General features: G+C 37.1%; 1 protein-coding gene across 1 annotated transcript in view; it reads right to left on the reverse strand.

Moving 5' to 3' along the window:
- Positions 1–402: 402 nt before the first annotated feature.
- MSR1 (macrophage scavenger receptor 1) overlaps positions 403–19,278 on the reverse strand; it is a 568,786-nt gene continuing 549,910 nt past the window's right edge. The window contains exon 12 of the mRNA XM_074383957.1: positions 403–449. Coding sequence (XP_074240058.1) covers positions 418–449 — 32 coding nt within the window. The 3' untranslated portion in view covers positions 403–417. The remainder of the gene's footprint in view (positions 450–19,278) is intronic.

Below are 19,278 nucleotides of genomic sequence, written 5' to 3' on the forward strand. Positions count from 1 at the left end.
TATGATTTGGATTATAAATGAAAGTATTAGGAAGCTTCCTTGGAGAGGGCTGAGTTGTAAGGAACCGGAAATGGGAAATATTTGCCCGAGAGATAAATTCTTCACACAATGTTTAGTCTGCTTCCTCAGAGACCATTCTTTTCAATTTTAGAACAACACTGCTCACTGAGATTGAGAATTTAAATAACTTTTCTATAGCCAATTGTGGACTCCATTCTAAAACAGAGCAAAAGAAGCAAAAACATTTGTAGAAAGAGAAAAATAATGCCCAGCTTGAGGTTTTTTTTCTTGGCGTATATATTGTGGGCATAAACTATGCTTAATGTAGAGTGTACTTAGTTTATTTTAACACATATTCTAAACCCTACTTAAACTTACCAACTTGCTGAAATGGCATCAATTCATATTTCTGGAATATTACCAGGAAATTTCTGTGGATTTCTTAGACACTACAAAAAAGGCAAACATTTATAGTGAGAATACCAGTCATTTAAAAGACAAAACAAATAGGCTACTTGAAATGGAAAGATTAACCAATCTCATCCTCAAAAAAAAAAGTACACCTTTAAGCATATATATGCACCTATTTACATATACACACATGATGGAGGGCTGATACCTTCACAACCTAGTGTAATGGAAATAAAGTCCTCATGAAATATATTTTTCCTCTCATACAAGCTGTAAAGTTGCAGCAGGCTAGATTATATTCCATAGCCAGAAGCACTACCTTTTATTCAGACAGTAGATGTGGTAAATCATGAGAATTATATGCAGGGACATGCTTCCCCACAACTTTAGCTAGTGAAAACTTCAAAATGTAGAAAAAAGTCTCTGATATCAAATTACATGACTGATTTGCAGTATTTTCTAAATTATGTTAATAAATTGAGTGCAAACTTCTTTTAGCAGAGTAATCAATTGAGTGCAAACTTCTTTCATGGCAGAGCATGTCAGTGAGTAGAAAGAAACATAAAGGACTGAAGCAATCAAAGAAAGAATAGCACAGCTGAGGCTTGTTTGATGAGTGCATAGCTTTCTTTCCCTCTCATACCTATGATGACACTTATCTCAGAATAACTATAATTATTTTTTTTCTTGACCACAGAGCTTTCCTTTTACAAGAGAGAAAATCCATTAAGAGTTATTGGTGAACTCTGCAGGTAATGTTCCAAACTGTTTTTTACAAACCTGGGAGGTATGTGTTCCAAATTATTCCAAATGTATTTTAAAAAAAAGTTGTATGCTGGTTTTTTCAAATGAGTCTGCTAAAATTAAAAATGAAACAAGTAAATCCCATAGACTATTTATAGCTGAAATCAATAACTCATCTAAAACAGCATGCGTATCTAGAAATGAGCTAATAGGTTCATCTGACCTATTTCTAGTAATGACAATGTTTATTTTATTTTCCTGTGAACTGAATATATTTGCTTAACAATGAAATTTGTAAGCAGATACATGAATCTTTGAGAGAAAATTTGAAGAACCAAAAAATGTCCTAGGAAAGCTTCTCTGAGTTAATAGTTTGCATCACTCAATCTGGTGGGTTTGAGAGGAAGGTGAAGGTGTGAATTCCATATCCTGAAATATACAGGTAAGGAGTTTTCAGTGATAGGCAAATAGACCCCCACCCCACCCTGCAAGAATCTGCTTGGGTTTATCCTTCCCTTCAAAAGTGTGTACTTACAGCAATAAGGTGTTAGAATTCACATGTTCATTTTTCTCTTAAGGAAAAATCTTCCCTGAAAACAAGTGTCACTAGCTCCGGCCAATTAGGATTACCTTTTTTTTTTTAATTTAAATTTTTATTTTTTTATTGCATTTTAGGTTTTGGGGTATATGTGAAGAACATGCAAGATTGTTGTATAGGTACACACATGGCAGTATGATTTGCTGCCTCCCTCCTCTTCACCTATATCTAGCATTTCTCCCCATACTATCTCTCCCCACCTCCCCACCCCACCGTCCCTACTCCATTTCCCCCCAACAGACCCCAGTGTGTGGTGCTCCCTGCCCTGTGTCCATGTGTTCTCATTGTTCAACAACCGCCTATGAGTGAGAACATGCAGTGTTTGATTTTCTGCTCTTGTGTCAGTTTGCTGAGAATGATGGTTTCCAGGTTCATCCACGTCCCTACAAAGGACACAAACTCATCGTTTTTGGTGGCTGTATAATATTCCATGGTGTATATGTGTGACATTTTCCCTGTCCAGTCTATCATCGATGGGCATTTGGGTTGGTTCCAGGTCTTTGCTATTGTATACAGTGCTGCAATGAACATTCGTGTGCATGTGTCCTTATTGTAGAACGATTTATAATCCTTTGGATATATACCCAGTAATGGGATTGCTGGGTCAAATGAAATTTCTATTTTTAGGTCCTTAAGGAATCGCCACACTGTCTTCCACAATGGTTGAACTAATTTACACTCCCACCAACAGTGTAAGAGTGTTCCTATTTCTCCAAATCCTCTCCAGTATCTGTTGTCTCTAGATTTTTTAATGATCGCCATTCGAACTAGCGTGAGATGGTATCTCAATGTAGTTTTGATTTGCATTTCTCTAATGACCAGTGATGATGAACCTTTTAAGAGATCTTAATGCACATATAATGGCCATGGTTTTATGGTTGTCTTGTGATTGTATATTTAAAAAATCAGTTATGTCCTCACACAATGCAAAAAAATTGATCTTTCTTGTCTGGGAAATTCAGTTTCCTTGCAGGTATGAGTTATACCTTTGAATAACCTTACTGTGATGAATTATTATTGAAGTCTGCTCCAATGTCACCTTTTCATTGAGACATTTCTTTACCACCCTATTAAAAATGGTAATCTCAGACTGGGTACTGTGGCTCATGCCTGTAATCCCAGAGCTTTGGGAGACCAAGGGAGGAGGATCACTTGAGGCCAAAAGTTTGAGGTTATAGTGAACTATGATTATGCCACTGCACTTCAAGTTGAGTGTTAGAGTGAGACCTTCTATGTACATACTGATATATACACACATACTGACATATTCTCCACCCTGCAGCTGTTGCCCCTTAATGGCCCCTTTTTTCCTTTTTTCTGTAGCACTATTCACAATGTTAAATAATTTACTTATATGTATTGTTTATTGTATTAAGCCTTTTTTTCATTGCTATAAAAATATCTGAGTTTCTGGAGTTTATAAAGAAAAGAGGTTTGATTGGCTCACAGTTCTGCAGGTTTTGCAGGAGGCATGATGCTGGTAACTGCCTGGTTTCTAGGAGGCCTCAGGAAGATTACAATCATGGTGGAAGGTGAACGGAAAACAGGCACTTCACATGGTGAAAGTAGGAGCAGGAGAGAGAGTTAGGAGGGAAAAGGTGTCACATACTTTTTAAATGACCAGATCTCGCGAGAGCTTACTATCACAAAGACAGCACCAAGCCATGAGAGATCCTTCCCCATGATCCAAACACCTCTCACCAGGCCCACCTCCAGCACTGGGGATTACAATTCAACATGTAATTTGGGGAGGGACAAATATCCAAAGTATATCATTTATTATTTATCTTTCTTGCTAAAAGGTATGGATGTCACAAATGTGTTTGTGAGTTGAAAAAGGCAGAAAATGACTAAACAATGTTTCTCACTCTACTACCAACAGAAAGCAAAATGAAAAACAAACCAAAAATTCAGCCCTGGTTTTAAACCAATACCTACCTGAGAAGTGCTCCTTGGACCCAGGGCCTCAAAACCTAGACTTCTAGGGTAGGTATTTGCAAGGAGGTGAAGGGTTGTGAAGTGGGAATCAAGGTGGGGTCTGCAGAAAGTAGTCGGGCCTGAACACTCTTGCAGACATCAGGAGTGTCTTGTCTCTGTGCTCTATTCAGAAATCACTGGCTCCTTTCATTGCAGTCTTGGTGCTCAGAATAAAGACAGAGAGAAAGAGGAACCCTGATTACTGGAGCCAGGAAACATATGATGTTTGTACTGGTTCTGTGAAAACTGAATATTTAAATATTCTGAAGTTTGAAGGTTTTTCTAGATACTACAAAAACAGAAATTCACAGATATTGATAAATACCACCCATTTATTTATTTATTCTTTGAGAGAGAATACATTCTGTGTATATTAAGGTAGAGTATAGGGATATATAAATATTTCTGAATCTTAAGAAACAACAACTTTAACAAAGTGGAATTAATTTTTTTTTTTTTTTTGAGATGGACTCTCACTCTGTCACCCAGGCTGGAGTGCAGTGATACAGTCTTGGCTCACTGCAGCCTCGACCTCCTGGGTTCAAGTGATTCTTCTGCTTCAGTCTCCTGAGTAGCTGGGACTATAGGCATGTGCCACCATACCCAGCTAATTTTTTTTTTAATTTTTAGTAGAGACAGGATTTCACTGTGCTCCCCAGGATGGTCTCAATCTCCTGATCCCATGATCGGCCCGCCTCAACCTCCCAAAGTGACTAAATGGTTTTCTTTCTCTCATCATACCATGCCAGCATTTAATAACTTGAAGAGTCACATTCTGTCTTTAGTAATTTATGCTCAAATAGCTATTACAAAGTATTTTTTTGAAAATGAGGGTTATCGCTAAATTTTCTTTACAATTTCTAAACTCTAATATGCTGCTGAAAGTTTAGCTAGCATTATCCTATTAATATATGTGGTCACAAGTATAATACATGAGTTAAAGTGGCCTACAACGATGCCCACAGAAGAAAACTTAAAAACAGAGAGAGAGAAAACTCACACAAAACACAAGTAAACTTGTATTTTAAAGAATCATATAAATAATCTTTTTCTTTTTAATTTCTATAAACTGGTATGTGAAAAAAGTCCCATGGAATACAGCACACTATATTACATTTTGAATTCCACAGAATTGTCTTCTTATCTGGGTGTATTTGGATTCCAAAGGGAAAATTTATGGGCAAATGTTTTTTCACTTATTGGTTTTACATATTCAGGTGTTGGGAGAAAAGGGTTGGTAAACCTACGTTTAGCTGAATACATTTGCACCAGCATAGGGAGGGCTTGAAAAATAACTTGTGCCGTGAGAGCCCCTGTATGTGCAGAGGTTTTTTTCCCCCCAATATTCTGTAGCTATGAATGATTGAATGAGTGTTGAACTAATTCCTGGTAAGCTGATACATCTTCTTTGCTACCTTATGAATACAGTATCCTGTCTCTGCAATTGCTTTCAGACCACCAGATGTGACAAAAACGGTCAGATAGAATAAAAATACCCTTAGGAAAATGAGCCTATTTTCCTTAATAAATACTGAGCAGAAGCATGGGTATAAAGTTTACAGAAAAGGGAACAAGCTCTTATGTATTATGAGAGAGTAGAACTACGAGCAGTCTATAAAGTTTTATTTAAGAACCTGACTTCAAATACAACCCACTCCATTCTACAATGAGACAGAGTAATGTTTCAAATGTAAAATTTAGATCACTCCTGACATATCTGGGCCAGGTGCAACATTAGAGTATTTATACTCTCGGGGACTCTTCCCAATTGTTAAAAGGTCATACTACCTTCTGATGCGAGAAGGAGCTCCTCACCATTTAATTTGCTGGGTACGCCTTGAGGAAGCAGTTTATGATGTTCTTTTCTAGAATGTAATGAAGATTTATTCATTTTACCTTCCCCCTAATTTGATCACTTATGAGCAAAAGGAAAACAGAATCTGGCTTTCACGTGGAGGAAAAGGATGATCCACATGATAGGGGCAGCTGCAAAGAATATTTCTGTGCTGACAGCTTGAAACTAATCATTACATTTCAACAGGGATGAGAAGACTTAGCAAGAGAGAAATGTTCTCAGTTCTCTAAAATAATAGAAATTCAAAGGAGAAATACATTCTATTATTTTCATAAAAGAAGAAAATTGGTCAGCATGAAGAAAAACAGTAAGAACTTCCTATTTCCTATCTTTTCCGTAACTGTGTATATTGCGGGGACATCACCATCCCCCATAGCATCATTTCAGGTCAAGATATTACTTTATGTGACTTTTATTTGGTCGATATGTCAAAGATGAAGGCTATTTTGTGTTTTGGATGAGTTGGAAACTTCGGGTCTGTTTCGAAGAGTTACCCCTAAAGGGCTTCCGTAGGTAGGGATTTGATTCAAAAACTTGTTCATTTTCTCTACACTTGGGATGAACAATGAACAAACTGCTAGGGTTCTCGATGTCCTTTTTGAACAAAGAAGTTAAAAAGTGCTACTTAGGACCATCTGGCAAGCTGCCACTCAGTAACTGCTGATGGAACACTCCTGGGAAAAGATTCACTATGCTGGGTGTAGCCAGCAATTGCAGTTTAGATAGAAACCACATTTATGGCTCAAAGAGATTAATATCAAATTCTACAACCAGAGTCAGACATACTTCACACATGTTTAGAAAAAAATATGCTTTCTATGAGATAATGTTTTATTCTCCGTCACTTTTTCACTTTCTTGAGCATAAAAAAAGGGGAGGGGATCCTAGAATGGTTATTTATTGCCTTTTATTTTTTTAAAGAGAAGAATTAATCTTAGAAGGTCACCTTGTTCAAAAAAGATCACACCTGGCTCTCAATCCCCCAGGCAAGGAAAGACTGCTCTTTTTTTTTTTTTCCTGTCCCCAGGAGTAATTATGTCAAAAAAGATCCAAAGGATTTTTGGCTAAATATGATATAAACTCAGGTGAGTCATTTCCTCAGATGTAGGTAGTGAGAAATTTTTATTTTTGTTCACAAAGAAGAAGTTAAAACTTTTGTCTTTTCTAATAAGAATTGAAGATACGTCTACCTTTTACTAACTATGAAGTTCATTTGGTGAAAGAAAGAGAGTGCTGGTGAGGTGATTACAGGAATTTCCTTTTGTCCTTACCATGGGACAAGGATCTTCCTTGTCCTTTGATGAGCAGCAAGCCCATGTAGTGACAAAAGCCTTAGAATATTTATAAAAAACAGTTCTAAAAGGCATAAGAAAAATATGTTGAACAAAGTAATTTTGAGCTTTTCTAATGGATGTTATCTATAGCAATTACTTATCATAGTTCCTGGTTAGTAGAAACGGTTACAAAAATAGTGTATTAAGAAATAGCAAAATTTTCTTAGTAATACCTCCTATTCCAGAAGAAACACATATACACCAATTTCAACTTGTTACAAACTTAAACTCAGTAGGATGACCCACCAGGACCACAAGTGCCTGTGCGAAGAAAGAGTATATCTTTTGAGAAGTTCAAAAGAGGCAGCTGTATACTGGAAAGAAGAAAAGGCATTAATATTTAAAGACCCCTGCCATGAGTGAGTCAGTCTCTAGGCTGGATCTCACATACTTCTATCATGTAATAGGGAACTGAAAAGCAAAATTCTCCAAAATGTCTTTTTTTTTTTAATAGACGGTGTCACTCTGTTGCCCAGGCTGGTGTGCAGTGGTACAATCTCAGCTCACCGCAACCTCCACCTCCCAGGGTCAAGCAATTCTCATGCCTCAGCCTCCCAAGTAGCTGAGATTACAGGCACGTGCCACCATACCTGGCTACATTTTTTAAAAAATGTATTTTTAGTAGAGGCGGTGTTTTACCATTTGCCCAGGCTGGTCTTGAACCCCTGAGCTCAAGTGATCCACCCACCGTGGCTTCCCAAAGTGCTGGGATTACAGGTGTGAGCCACCATGCCTGACCCAAAATGTCTTCTAAGGCTGCATCTATGTAGCAATACAATGTGGCGGATGAATTCAAGACTCCTGGGGCAGATTGCCTCACTCTGAAGCTTGACACCTACTTTCTAACTGAGTGACCCTGGGCAAGTTACATAACCTCTGGATGCCTTGGGTTGCTCAGGCATATAACGAGGGTGATAAGCAGATTTATCACATGGGCTTCCCCACAGCATTATCTGGGATAATGCATGTAAACACCTAGAGCAGCATCTAGAATATAATATGTGCTCCACAAATAGTAGCTGTTATTATTCGGTAAAAATTGTTTTCTTTGATATTTTAAATACCAATGGCCAAAGTATATCCATGTGTTGTATCTGATTTTATTTTCTTTTTCTGCCTCTTTTACACACACACATATGCTCACCTGCCTGCTCACACATGGTCACCCATGCATTTGTCAATAGGTCCTACAGCTCTGACTATCATTCTCTGCTCTGTGAGGCCTAGTTTTGCATGGGTTACCATGCATGGGTAACATCTGAGCCAGAGTCAGTATTTTGATTCCTATTCTAGTGCTCTTTCCACTGTAACATTCTGCCATTGGAATCACTTGACTGATCGACAATTTAGATAATACAGACAGCTAATCTAGATAAGACTTGCCTAATTCTTTAGTTAAATAAGAGGCTTAATTTATGTCTTAGAGAGAATTGGGTTCAATATTACTTAAACAGGAGAACAGATTCCTTTGTTAGAGATGAAAATGTAATGAGAGAAAATGATCTGGTGGGCTTACAAAAGTGCTTGTGACGGTTATGTCAAAGAACTTGTCAAACCAGGGAAGTCCACAGATTTCTAGAATGGGAGATAAGACTGAATAATCAGTGTGTTTCCTTTAGTCATCTTTTCTTGCAGCTTTATGTTAACCTTTTTGCATTCGGTATAAAGTACTTTTACTTTAACTGGGAACTGAGTCTTTAATTTGTTAGATATTCAGCCTAATGAAGATGAAGTAATTCTATAATTATATTATCAAAGCAGCACGCTATACATTTTTTTTTTTGTTTAAAAAGGATGATTCTAGCTGCTATGTGGTGAACAGGCTGTAAGGGATCAAGCTGGGATAAAAGGAGGGCAGTTGTGACCCCCAACACACACACATAGTCATGTGCTACATTATAATGCTTCAGTCAGTGATGGACTGCGTATATTAATACAATAATGGTCCCATAACATTTTAATGGAGCTGAAAACTTCCTGTCACCTAGTGATGTCCAGATTATTTCAACCCTGTGTAGGCCTAGGCTGATGTAAGTATTGTTTCTTTGTTTTTCACAAAAAGAGTTCAAACTGTTGGAAAAACTTTAATAGAAAAATATTAATGGAATAAAAGTATCAAGAATGCCGGGCGCGGTGGCTCAAGCCTGTAATCCCAGCACTTTGGGAGGCCGAGGCGGGTGGATCACAAGGTCGAGAGATCGAGACCAACCTGGTCAACATGGTGAAACCCCGTCTCTACTAGAAATACAAAAAAAAAAAATTAGCTGGGCATGGTGGCGCGTGCCTGTAATCCCAGCTACTCAGGAGGCTGAGGCAGGAGAATTGCCTGAACCCAGAAGGCGGACGTTGCGGTGAGCCGAGATCGCGCCATTGCACTCCAGCCTGGGTAACAAGAGTGAAACTCCATCTCAAAAAAAAAAAAAAAAAAAAAAAAAGTATCAAGAAAATATTTTTGTACAGCTGTATAACATTGTTTATACTTATAAAAGTTTAAAAAGTTAATTAAAGTTTTAAAAATTTGTTTTATATTTAGGCTAATGATGATGAAGTAATTCTATAATTATAAAGTTATAGTAAGCTATGGTTAATTTATTATGGAAGAAAAATATTTGTTTATAAATTTTGTGTAGCCTAAGTGTATAAGATTAGGCTGGTGCAAAAGTAATTGTGGCTTTTGCCACTACTTTTAATGGTAAAAACAGCAATTACATTTGCACCAACCTAATATTTATCAAATCTGCAGTAGGGTACAGGAATGGACAAGCCTTCACATTCACTCACCACTTGCTCACTCTCACCCAGCACACCCTCCAGTCCAGCAAACTCCATTCATGGGAACTGCCTTATACAGATGTGCCATTAAAAAAAAATCTTTTATATCATATTTTTACTATATGTTACCTATGTTTACATATGTTTGATACACAAATACCATTGTGTTACAATTACGTATTCAGTACAGTAACATGTTGTGCAGGTTTGTTGCCTAGGATCAGTAGTCTAGAACACACAGCCTAAGGTGTAGCAGGCTATGCCATCGAGGTTTGTGTAAGTTCATACAATGATGAAATCGCCTAACAATGCATTTCATAAAATGGGGGCATTTCTCTGAATCTATCTTCTTTGTTATGTGATGTGTGACTCTGTGAGAGAGAATGCGTGTGTGTATGTGTGTGTATATATATGTTTATGTATATATACACTTAAACATATGTTCATATATATGAGAACATATATATGTATATATACGTGTATATATATGTTGTCATATATACACACACACATATATATATATGAGGAGACAGAGCCAGAGCTGAGGAGGGAGGGGGGTAGATTTTAAGAAATTTGTTCATCCATGATTGTAGTGGCTAGCATGTCCAAAATTCTAAGTACAAGCCAGGAGGATGAAAATTCAGGCAGGAATTGATGATGTAGTTTTGGATCAAAATTTCACAGGGCAGGCCAGGCTCGCTGGAAACTCAGACAGGGTATCTATGCTACAGTCTTGAGGCAGAATTGCTTCTTCTATAGGAAACCTCAGTCTTTGCTCTTAAGCTTCAGATGGTTGGATGAGGCCTGACTACATCAGAGAGGCTGATTGGCTTCACTCAGAGTCAGCTGATTGAATTGTTAATCACATTGGAGAAACATCTTCATAGTGAAGATCTAGACTGGTTCTTGACCAAACAGATGGGCACTGTAACCTGGCCACACGGACATATAGCACTAACCATCCCAGGTGGCTAGGACTGGAATGGGAACGGTAGAAATGTTGGAACATCATTGGTTTCTAGGTATGTTTTCAAGGTAGAGCCAATGGGTCCTCTAAGGCCCCTGCCCCAAATAGCCAGATAGTCATACTCCCCCTGACCAATAGGAGTTGTGGGGTGAATTCTCTGGAGACATTGAAATAGACATGCTCTTAGAGACACCAGCCTCAGGGAAATACTGGGGATGTAAAAGTGAGCAAAACAACAATGACGACGACGACAAAACACCATCTGGTTCCAGTGCCTGGATGTGACAGGCTGAGAGAATGATCACCTGTGCAAATTTCAAAACGTAAACTGCCATGGAAGAAGCAGACATCCTGCTCTATGGAATGACAGAGTGGCTGTGGTGGGACCACTTAGAAAGGATAATTTTTAAAAAATACATCAAGGACCATGTGGCATCAAAGATGGGGAACGGCTACAAGGTTTACTATGAGTAAAAGAACATATATATATATTATGGGGAAGGTGTATGTGAGAGCAAGCTGTATTCCAGGAATATCTCACAAAGCTCAAGCTTAACTTGGAGATGGGTAATAGTGGCAAACAAGATGAGAACTGCAGTAAGAAGGTGTTAGGTATAAATAATAATAGAGATTTAGACTTTATTCTGTGCACAAAAAGGAATCACTGAAAGAGCTATATTTTAGGGAGATTGTTTGGGCAGCAGTTTAGAAGGTTAAAGGAGGGAAGAGATGAAAAGAAAAAGTTCATTTAGACAACTATGACTTTAAGTAAGAAATAAAGTCTTGAACTCAGAGTTGTAGAAGAAATGAAAAGGGGGAACTAGATTTCAGACATTGTAAAGTTAAACAGGACTTGCACATGGAGAGAATGAAGGGGTAAGAGATAACAGGAGTAGAGCCAGGTGTGGTGGCTCATGCCTGTAATCCCAGCACTTCGGGAGGCCAAGGGGAGTGGATCACCTGAGGTGAGGAGTTCAAGACCAGACTGACCAACATGGCAAAACCCTGTCTCTACTGAAAATACAAAAATTAGCCAGGCGTGGCAGCACATGCCTGTCGTCCGAGCTACTCAGGAGGCTGAGGCAGGAGAATCGCTTGAACCTGGGAGGCGGAGGCTGCAGTGAGCTGAGATTACACCAGTGCACTCCAGCCTGAGTGACAGAGAGAGACTCCATCTCAAAAATGAACAAATATACAAACAAAAAAGAGAAGAGAGGAGTAGAATACAACCTCAAGCTGAGTCTGTTGAGGATGCTGTTGCTATTTACAGAACAGAATATAAAACAAGGAGCAGGATGAGGAGGAAGTTTTTCAATTTGCTTATGTAGACATAGTCAATCTGATGCATTCTTGAGAAGTTCAAATCGGCAAATCTGCCGAAAAATGGACATTAGGTCTGTAGCTGAAGAACCGAAAGGAAAGGTTGATAACAGCTAAAGAAATGAGTCTATGAATTTTACTAAAGGAGATAGAAAGCAAAGAGGTTAGAACTCAGATCCTTGGGGACTGTCTCCTTTCTGGGTTGAGGCGGAAGGAGTGTTGCCTAAAATCTTGTTTAGAAGTAAATGTAAGCAAAATAAAACATTTGGAAACATAGAACAGAAATTAATGGAGGAGACTACGAAGGATTGTCAGATGAGGAGATTATGGTATGGTGGCCTAAGTAGAGAAACTTTCAAGGGAGTCAATTTGTAGTGAAGATGGAGTGAATTTTGGAACGGCCTAGCTGAGCAGCTTTTCATGATACCATTCTGTAAGTGTCACTAAAGCATCGTTGATGTAATACAACATCAATGCACATTTGAGATAGGAGAAAATGAGTCTTGTTAAGGCTTTGGTGAGGGCACCATATATACAGTGGGAAAAATAATAAAATAGTTAAGTGTTTACCTTTTCTCCCACATTAACAAGTTAAAAGATTAGATGATATGTGGTTAAAATAGCTTTCAAAAAGAAGGGCAATATTGATGGAATTACCTAATCATATTTTGTTTTCTCTGAAAGTATATAAAAATTTGTCAGCTTTTAAGAACTATTTCAAGGTAACATAAATAATACTTTGTTATATAAATGAATGACCTCTGAAAAGAAGTTACATTTAATTTGCTAAATATGAGATAATCTAGGTATCAGAGCTCTCTCAAGATTTTCTAAGTTAATAGGTCAAACCTTTCAGTAAGATAATAAAACTGTTTTTTAAGTTTAAAAATATAAAAAGAAACTTTGGTCTTTAAGAACTTACAGGGTAATTTCACTAGGGAAAATATGTAAGGGCAAATCTAGACAATTTTATTTTTACCTTAGAAAGGTTGATAGGAACCAAGATCTTTTTGTCTGAGGTAGCAAATCCGCATCACATTTCTAATTAGTTTTCTAAATAGATAACCATGGTGTTGGGAGGTATTCCAATATACAAAGTGACTTTTTAAAAAAAATTAAAATTGATTTCCTATATTTTTATCTTAGAAGTAAAATGATTCAATCCATAAAGGTATTATTACTGTAAATATATTAAAATTATAGCTCTCATCTGTTGAGATGGTATTTATTGTTTTCAGTATAGTTTGTATCAAATGTTGTGATATCAAAGCAGACTTGAAGATTCAGTCACAGGTTGTTGAATGACTTGATAATTTGATCTCGTAGTGAAAAGCATCTTTATTTTTTTCTTTGTTTATTGTAATCTCCCACATATTTCTAATTAATATTTTAACTGAAGTTATTCCTTCAGAAGTAATGATGTGTCATTCTGAAATATACATGCTTGCTGAAATTCTACTGAATTTTATCACTCATTTTCTACTTTCATTAGAGACAAAATCGGTAAAGTGAGCAAAACATTTCAGAACAGTTGCTGCTGGGAAAGTGGTTTCTTCTAAAAAGTTGTGCAATTGACATAGCAACAAGTTTTCCTTTCTTTTTTTCCTTGCAAAATGAAAATAATCCTGTTATAGTTATGAAGCTAGTATTTTAGAATGAAATAAGCAGCATATGTGCTATTAGGTATGTAATGTCTTTAATACTACTTTTTCTTTCATAAAGATTGCTATGCTATATTGAAATTTTGGCTTATAGACAACATCATCAATGATGGTAATTAAGCAGTTTGTGAAATCCTTACATATATTAACCCATTTGATCCTCACATCCATCTTGTTTTATAGATAGAAAGACAGATTAAGAGAATTTATACAATTTTCTCAAGTTTATTTAGAAGCAAGTGGTGAAGCATGGATTGGCCCTTTCTGACCCTGATTGCTCAGTTCCTGGGCATTATGGTGCTATATCCTCTTCTGATTTATTCGTTTCTACTAGACAGTGAGGAATTATAAATAAAGGGCTTTGCAATATAAAAGTCTATACTATGTGGACATTCTGTTGGGATTTAACAAACTGTTATGCAATGTACTACTACCTTGACATGTGAACTAGATTAAGAAACTGTTTTGTGATACTGTTTATATGGTGTAACTTTAAATGATTAAAATTATGAATAAAGAGAAATGATTTATGCATAATGAATAATTATATATCAAAAAGCTTTTTATGGCCAGGTGCGGTGGCTCATGCCTACAGTCCCAACACTTTGGGAGGCTGAGGTGGGTGGATCACCTGAGGTCAGGAGTTTGAGACTAGCCTGACCTACAGAAACCCTATCTCTACTAAAAATACAAAACAAAACAAAAATTAGCTAGGCATGGCAGCACATGCCTGTAATCCTAGCTGCTCAGGAGGCTGAGGCAGGAGAATCACTTGAACTTGGGAGGTGGAGGTTGCAGCAAGCTGAGATTGCACCATTGCACTCCAGCCTGGGCAACAAGAGCAAAACTTCAACTAAAATAAATAAATAAATAAATAAAAACCTTTTTATATATAATTATATATCAAAAATGAGTATTAATCAGGAAATAATTTTGAAACAAAGTAATGTACTTTTTCATAAGTCAATAAAAAAGTAACAGTTACCAAACACAGAACCTGATTCTTCCAACTGAATGATGTTAGGAACATTCAGCCAGTGCATTCGTAAGTATTATTTGAGCAGCCACAGGGAGATAATTTAGTATTAGGGATTTGAGAATATGATTCTGTTGTTAAGGATTTTATGAATCTAATGAAAGAAATGTAAAATTAACAGATTTTCAGTATATAAACACTAAGTATAAAAGTAAGTTGAAGGTAAGGAGTCAAAAAGGAATGCTTACCATAAGGATCTTGCAGGAGTAACAAGGAGAATGTGGTTAGAGGGACAGTAAACAGAGTGAAGTTTCTGGCAATCTTGTTCCAATGATCAAATATCATTTCACTTGTGGGAACTTCCTTGACAATTGATTGCTAATCGGTCTTACTCAATGCACTAAGTATTCCTTTCTCTGTACTTTTATGAAAATGGAGATATATCTCTATTAGTTCAGACCATGTTTTAATAGTTAATTTTCAAGGAGATTATCTCCTTGGATGAGTTTCTCTCTCAAAGAGGCCTAGGCTTACTTACCTCAGCGACTCTGGCACTCACCACAATGTCAATAGACCAAAGGTGCTTAATGATGAGTAAATAATGAATGAACCAATGTATTCATCAAAAGAATGAGAAATGATTTACATTGGGAAGATTCTATATCCATTCTGCTTACTATTTCTTTTCAGGCCTGTTCCCTCTCCATCCCTCCTTGATCGTGTGTAGTTCACAGTTCAACTCTCAATGACCTGTGTGAGACTACTGAAGACCCAGATGTTACAGACGTACCAATGGCACTTTTCTTATATGAATCTTGGATTTCTCCATGAAACGGAGAATGAACTCCCAAATAAAACATTGGCATGTTTATTCTTTCCTCATGTTCTACACAGTACATGTGGTTAAATAGATTTGCTAGTTTGAGTTGTCTACTTTAATTCAGTAAGTATTTACAGAGTACTTACTATGTATACATCATTCTATTTGATATCATGAACACCGAGTTGAAAATCAAAGCTCTGGTCTCAAGAAATGAGTTCTCTATCAGGAGATACAGAATTACAAAAAATTTTTACTGAATGTGATGTTATAAATGTGCACAGAAGGCTGTAGCTGCAGGGGTCTGTGAAGTTACTTGGAAGAGGTAGATATGGAGGTGGATCCCTATTTTGTCAGATAAAAAGTGGAATGATAGAACACCAGAAAAAATAACACAGGTAAAATATGTGAACAAATAACACCATATCTCTTGGGGCTGGTAGGAAGTCTGGTGTGACTTGACAATGTGGGGTGTGTGTGTGTGTGTGTGTGTGTGTGTGTGTGTGTATGTCTGAGGGCAGGCAGGGGTAGGGTTGAGAAAGAGGAATGAGAGAGTGTGAAGTTATGTGTGGTCTGAGATGTGTGTAGTCAGACTAGATCATGAGTGGCTTTGTATGCCAGCTCTTATCCTTAATACTTTATAGTACACTTGAGAAAATGTGATCACATCAGATTCATGGTTCAGAAAAGTTACAATGACAGAAGAGTGAAGAATTGATTAGAAGTGATGAAACTGGAAGTGAAGAGGTAAGAGGGAAAGAAACTATAATATTTCTCAAAAATGAAGGCATGGATAAAGTGGTGGTGGCAATGAGAATGCAGATATACTCTTGAAGATTATTTAGAAGTTGGAAGAATTCATTAAATTTGAGAGAGAAGTAAAAGGAATCACAAGAGAGACGCAAAACCAAAATTAACATCAGGTTTGGTTTTGTTATTTTTCTCTCAGTGTGTGAGCGTATAAAACACATGGTGATAAAGAACTTAGGAAAAACTAAGGGGGTTTAAGGGACGATAATGAATTCAGAGAGAAGTTGAAGTTAAGACGTTGTGGTTCATCTAAGAATGTACTTTTAGAAAGAAAATAGATACACGTTCTGGAATTCAGCAAAACCTTCCTGGCTATGGAAGTCACGAGCAGAGAGTGACAGGATGAGATCATACCAGGAGACACAGTGGAATGAGAATCGGGCCAAGAATGGGACACCCAGGGACTCCAACACTTGAAGGTCAGAAAGAGTAAGACAAGCCTGAATATAAGACGAGGAAGGAGTGGAAAGGGGCATAGAAAGAAAACCAGGGCATCATGGTGCTGTGATTCCAAGAAGGGAAAGAATATGAAGAAGGTAAGAATAATCAGCAATGCCAAATATGGCAGACAGTTTGAGCCAGAACAGCCTGAATGTGTCTATTAAGTTTGGCCTCTACAAAATCTCTGACAATGGAAAAAACGCAACTAAAACCAAAACCAACCAAACAAACAAAACAACAACAACAACAACAGCAAAACCCCAACCAACCAACCAAATTTCCAGTACTTGCTTGAGGAGTAAAACCAGGTGAAAAAATAGGGGCAAGAATATTATCTACTCTTGCAAGACAGGAAAGAAAGGATAACTATGAGCAAAGTAAAACGAGAGAGATTAAAGAAGGAAAAGATCTGAGCAAAGTACATGCTTAAGAAGAATCATTACACTGAAAGTTACATACGTTTCTTACTCCATATAAATATGTGAGATAAAAGAACACTCATCGGTTTGGATGAGAAACAAGGAAGGATGAAATCCAAAGAATAAAGAAAAGAATTACCTATAAACCACAAGGAGGAAAGCTGTCTTATCCTCTGATTAGAGGAGGTGATAACTGAGGCAGAGCTATGTGTAGGTGGGAGACCAGTCATCAGATCATCAAGCAGATGAATGATTCACCCATTTGCCCTTTCACTGATTAATTTAACAATACTTAGTATGTGCCAAGCTCCTTGCTTAGAGCAACGTATACAAGAAGAAAGGGAATAGCAGTCTATCTTCTCAGGCTAGTGGAAAAGATGGGAAAGTAGCAAATGAGTTATAATACTGTGCTATATATAATCAATGAAGTATTTAATGGGACTTCAAAGTTTCTGAAGTTGGAAAATTACTATTTTAAAGTTGCTTAGCAATTCTTTTATCTCTAAAAGCAGAAAAATCATTGGAGCAAATGCATTTTGATAAAATCGTAAGAAACTATCCTTTAGTCATACAAGAATAACACAAGATTCTAAACAGTGTTTGCTGGTGCAAGTCCCAGAATCCAAAGGCTGGAGAATCTGGAGTTCTGATGTCCACGGGTAGGAGAAAAAGGGTGTCAAAACTGCAGGAGAAAGGGAGTAGGGGAGAGAAAATGAGAATGAATAAATCTGCTTTCCCTCCTTTCCTTCCTCTGCCTTTTTATCTATCTAGGCCTCCAGCTAATTTGATGGTGCCTGTTTACACAGGGTGAGGGTGAAGCTTCCTTACTCACTACTGATTCAGTACCAATCTCTTGTGGAAGCACCCTCACAGACATACCCCAAAATAATGCATTATTGGCTATTTGGGTATCCCTTAGGCAGTAAAGGTGACACCTGAAATTAGGCATCACTGAATGTAATCCAAGGATTGCAGCATATCTGAAGAGCAAGACCAACATCAAACCCTCATTACTGCAAGTTGAGCATGTGATGTCAAATGTAGTCTCATATTAGGATGGAAATGTGTATATATCTATTTATCTAGCCTTGATTTTATATTATATTCTCTCTGTGACAGACATACCTCTGTTTATTTTTTGAACTACTCTTAGTGGCCCAACTGGGACCTGAAGAAACTTAATGGTAATGGGCTGTCCTGGCTTGCAAAACTGTAGGTGATTCTCTTCTTGACATACTGCCTAATTGGCAATCACAGGAAAAGGGCATGCATCTCTCCTCTTTAGTTCAGGACCCTATCATATTATCAAGGAAAAGGAAAAAGGAAATGTTATGCATTGTAATATTTTATAATCACCTCTCAGAATTTGGCTCCTTCTGTCCTGTAAATCTGATTTCTAAAACTGATAAAGACTACACATAAAATGAATACAGACCCATTTCACTTGTGAATATTGATGCAAAAATCCTAAATAAATTTTTAGCAAACAGAATTCAACAGCATATAAAAAACATGAACCAACATGCACAAGCTGTAGGTCATGCATGGGAGGCTGAGACAGGAAGATTGTTTGAAACCAGGAGTTTGAGACTAGCCTGGGCCATACAGTGAGACCCTATATCTACAAAAAAAAAAAAAAAAAAAAAAAAAAAAAAAAAAAAAAGGTTAGTTATGTATGCCACACACACCTCTAGTCCTAGTTACTTGGGAGACTGACATGGGAGGATTACTTCAGTCCAGGAGTTGGAGGCTGGCATGAGCTATGAAGGTGACACTGTACTCCAACCTGGGAAACAGAGCAAGACCTTGTCTTTTAAACTATGGATGTATATGTATACATATATACACACAAATATACACACATGCATACACACATTTGTATATCATATGAATATGTAGCATATATTATAGCCATCTAAAGAAATTCCAAATGTAGGCAATTATAAATTTATCTTATTGATAGCTCTAAGAACAAATAATCTGATCCTCTCCATAGATACTGAAAGGGAATTTCATGTAATCCAATCACCATTCATGAAAAAAGAAAACTTAGTAAGATAGCAATAAATAATACAGTAAAATAAATGTATATATTATCTATCAATCAATCCATCTTCTCAGTCTGAAGCCAGTGTTTTCTTAAATGGGGAAACTAGAGCTATCTGCAGTATCA

The sequence above is a fragment of the Saimiri boliviensis genome, chromosome 13 (assembly GCF_048565385.1).
Source record: "Saimiri boliviensis isolate mSaiBol1 chromosome 13, mSaiBol1.pri, whole genome shotgun sequence".
Lineage (NCBI taxonomy): Eukaryota > Metazoa > Chordata > Mammalia > Primates > Cebidae > Saimiri > Saimiri boliviensis.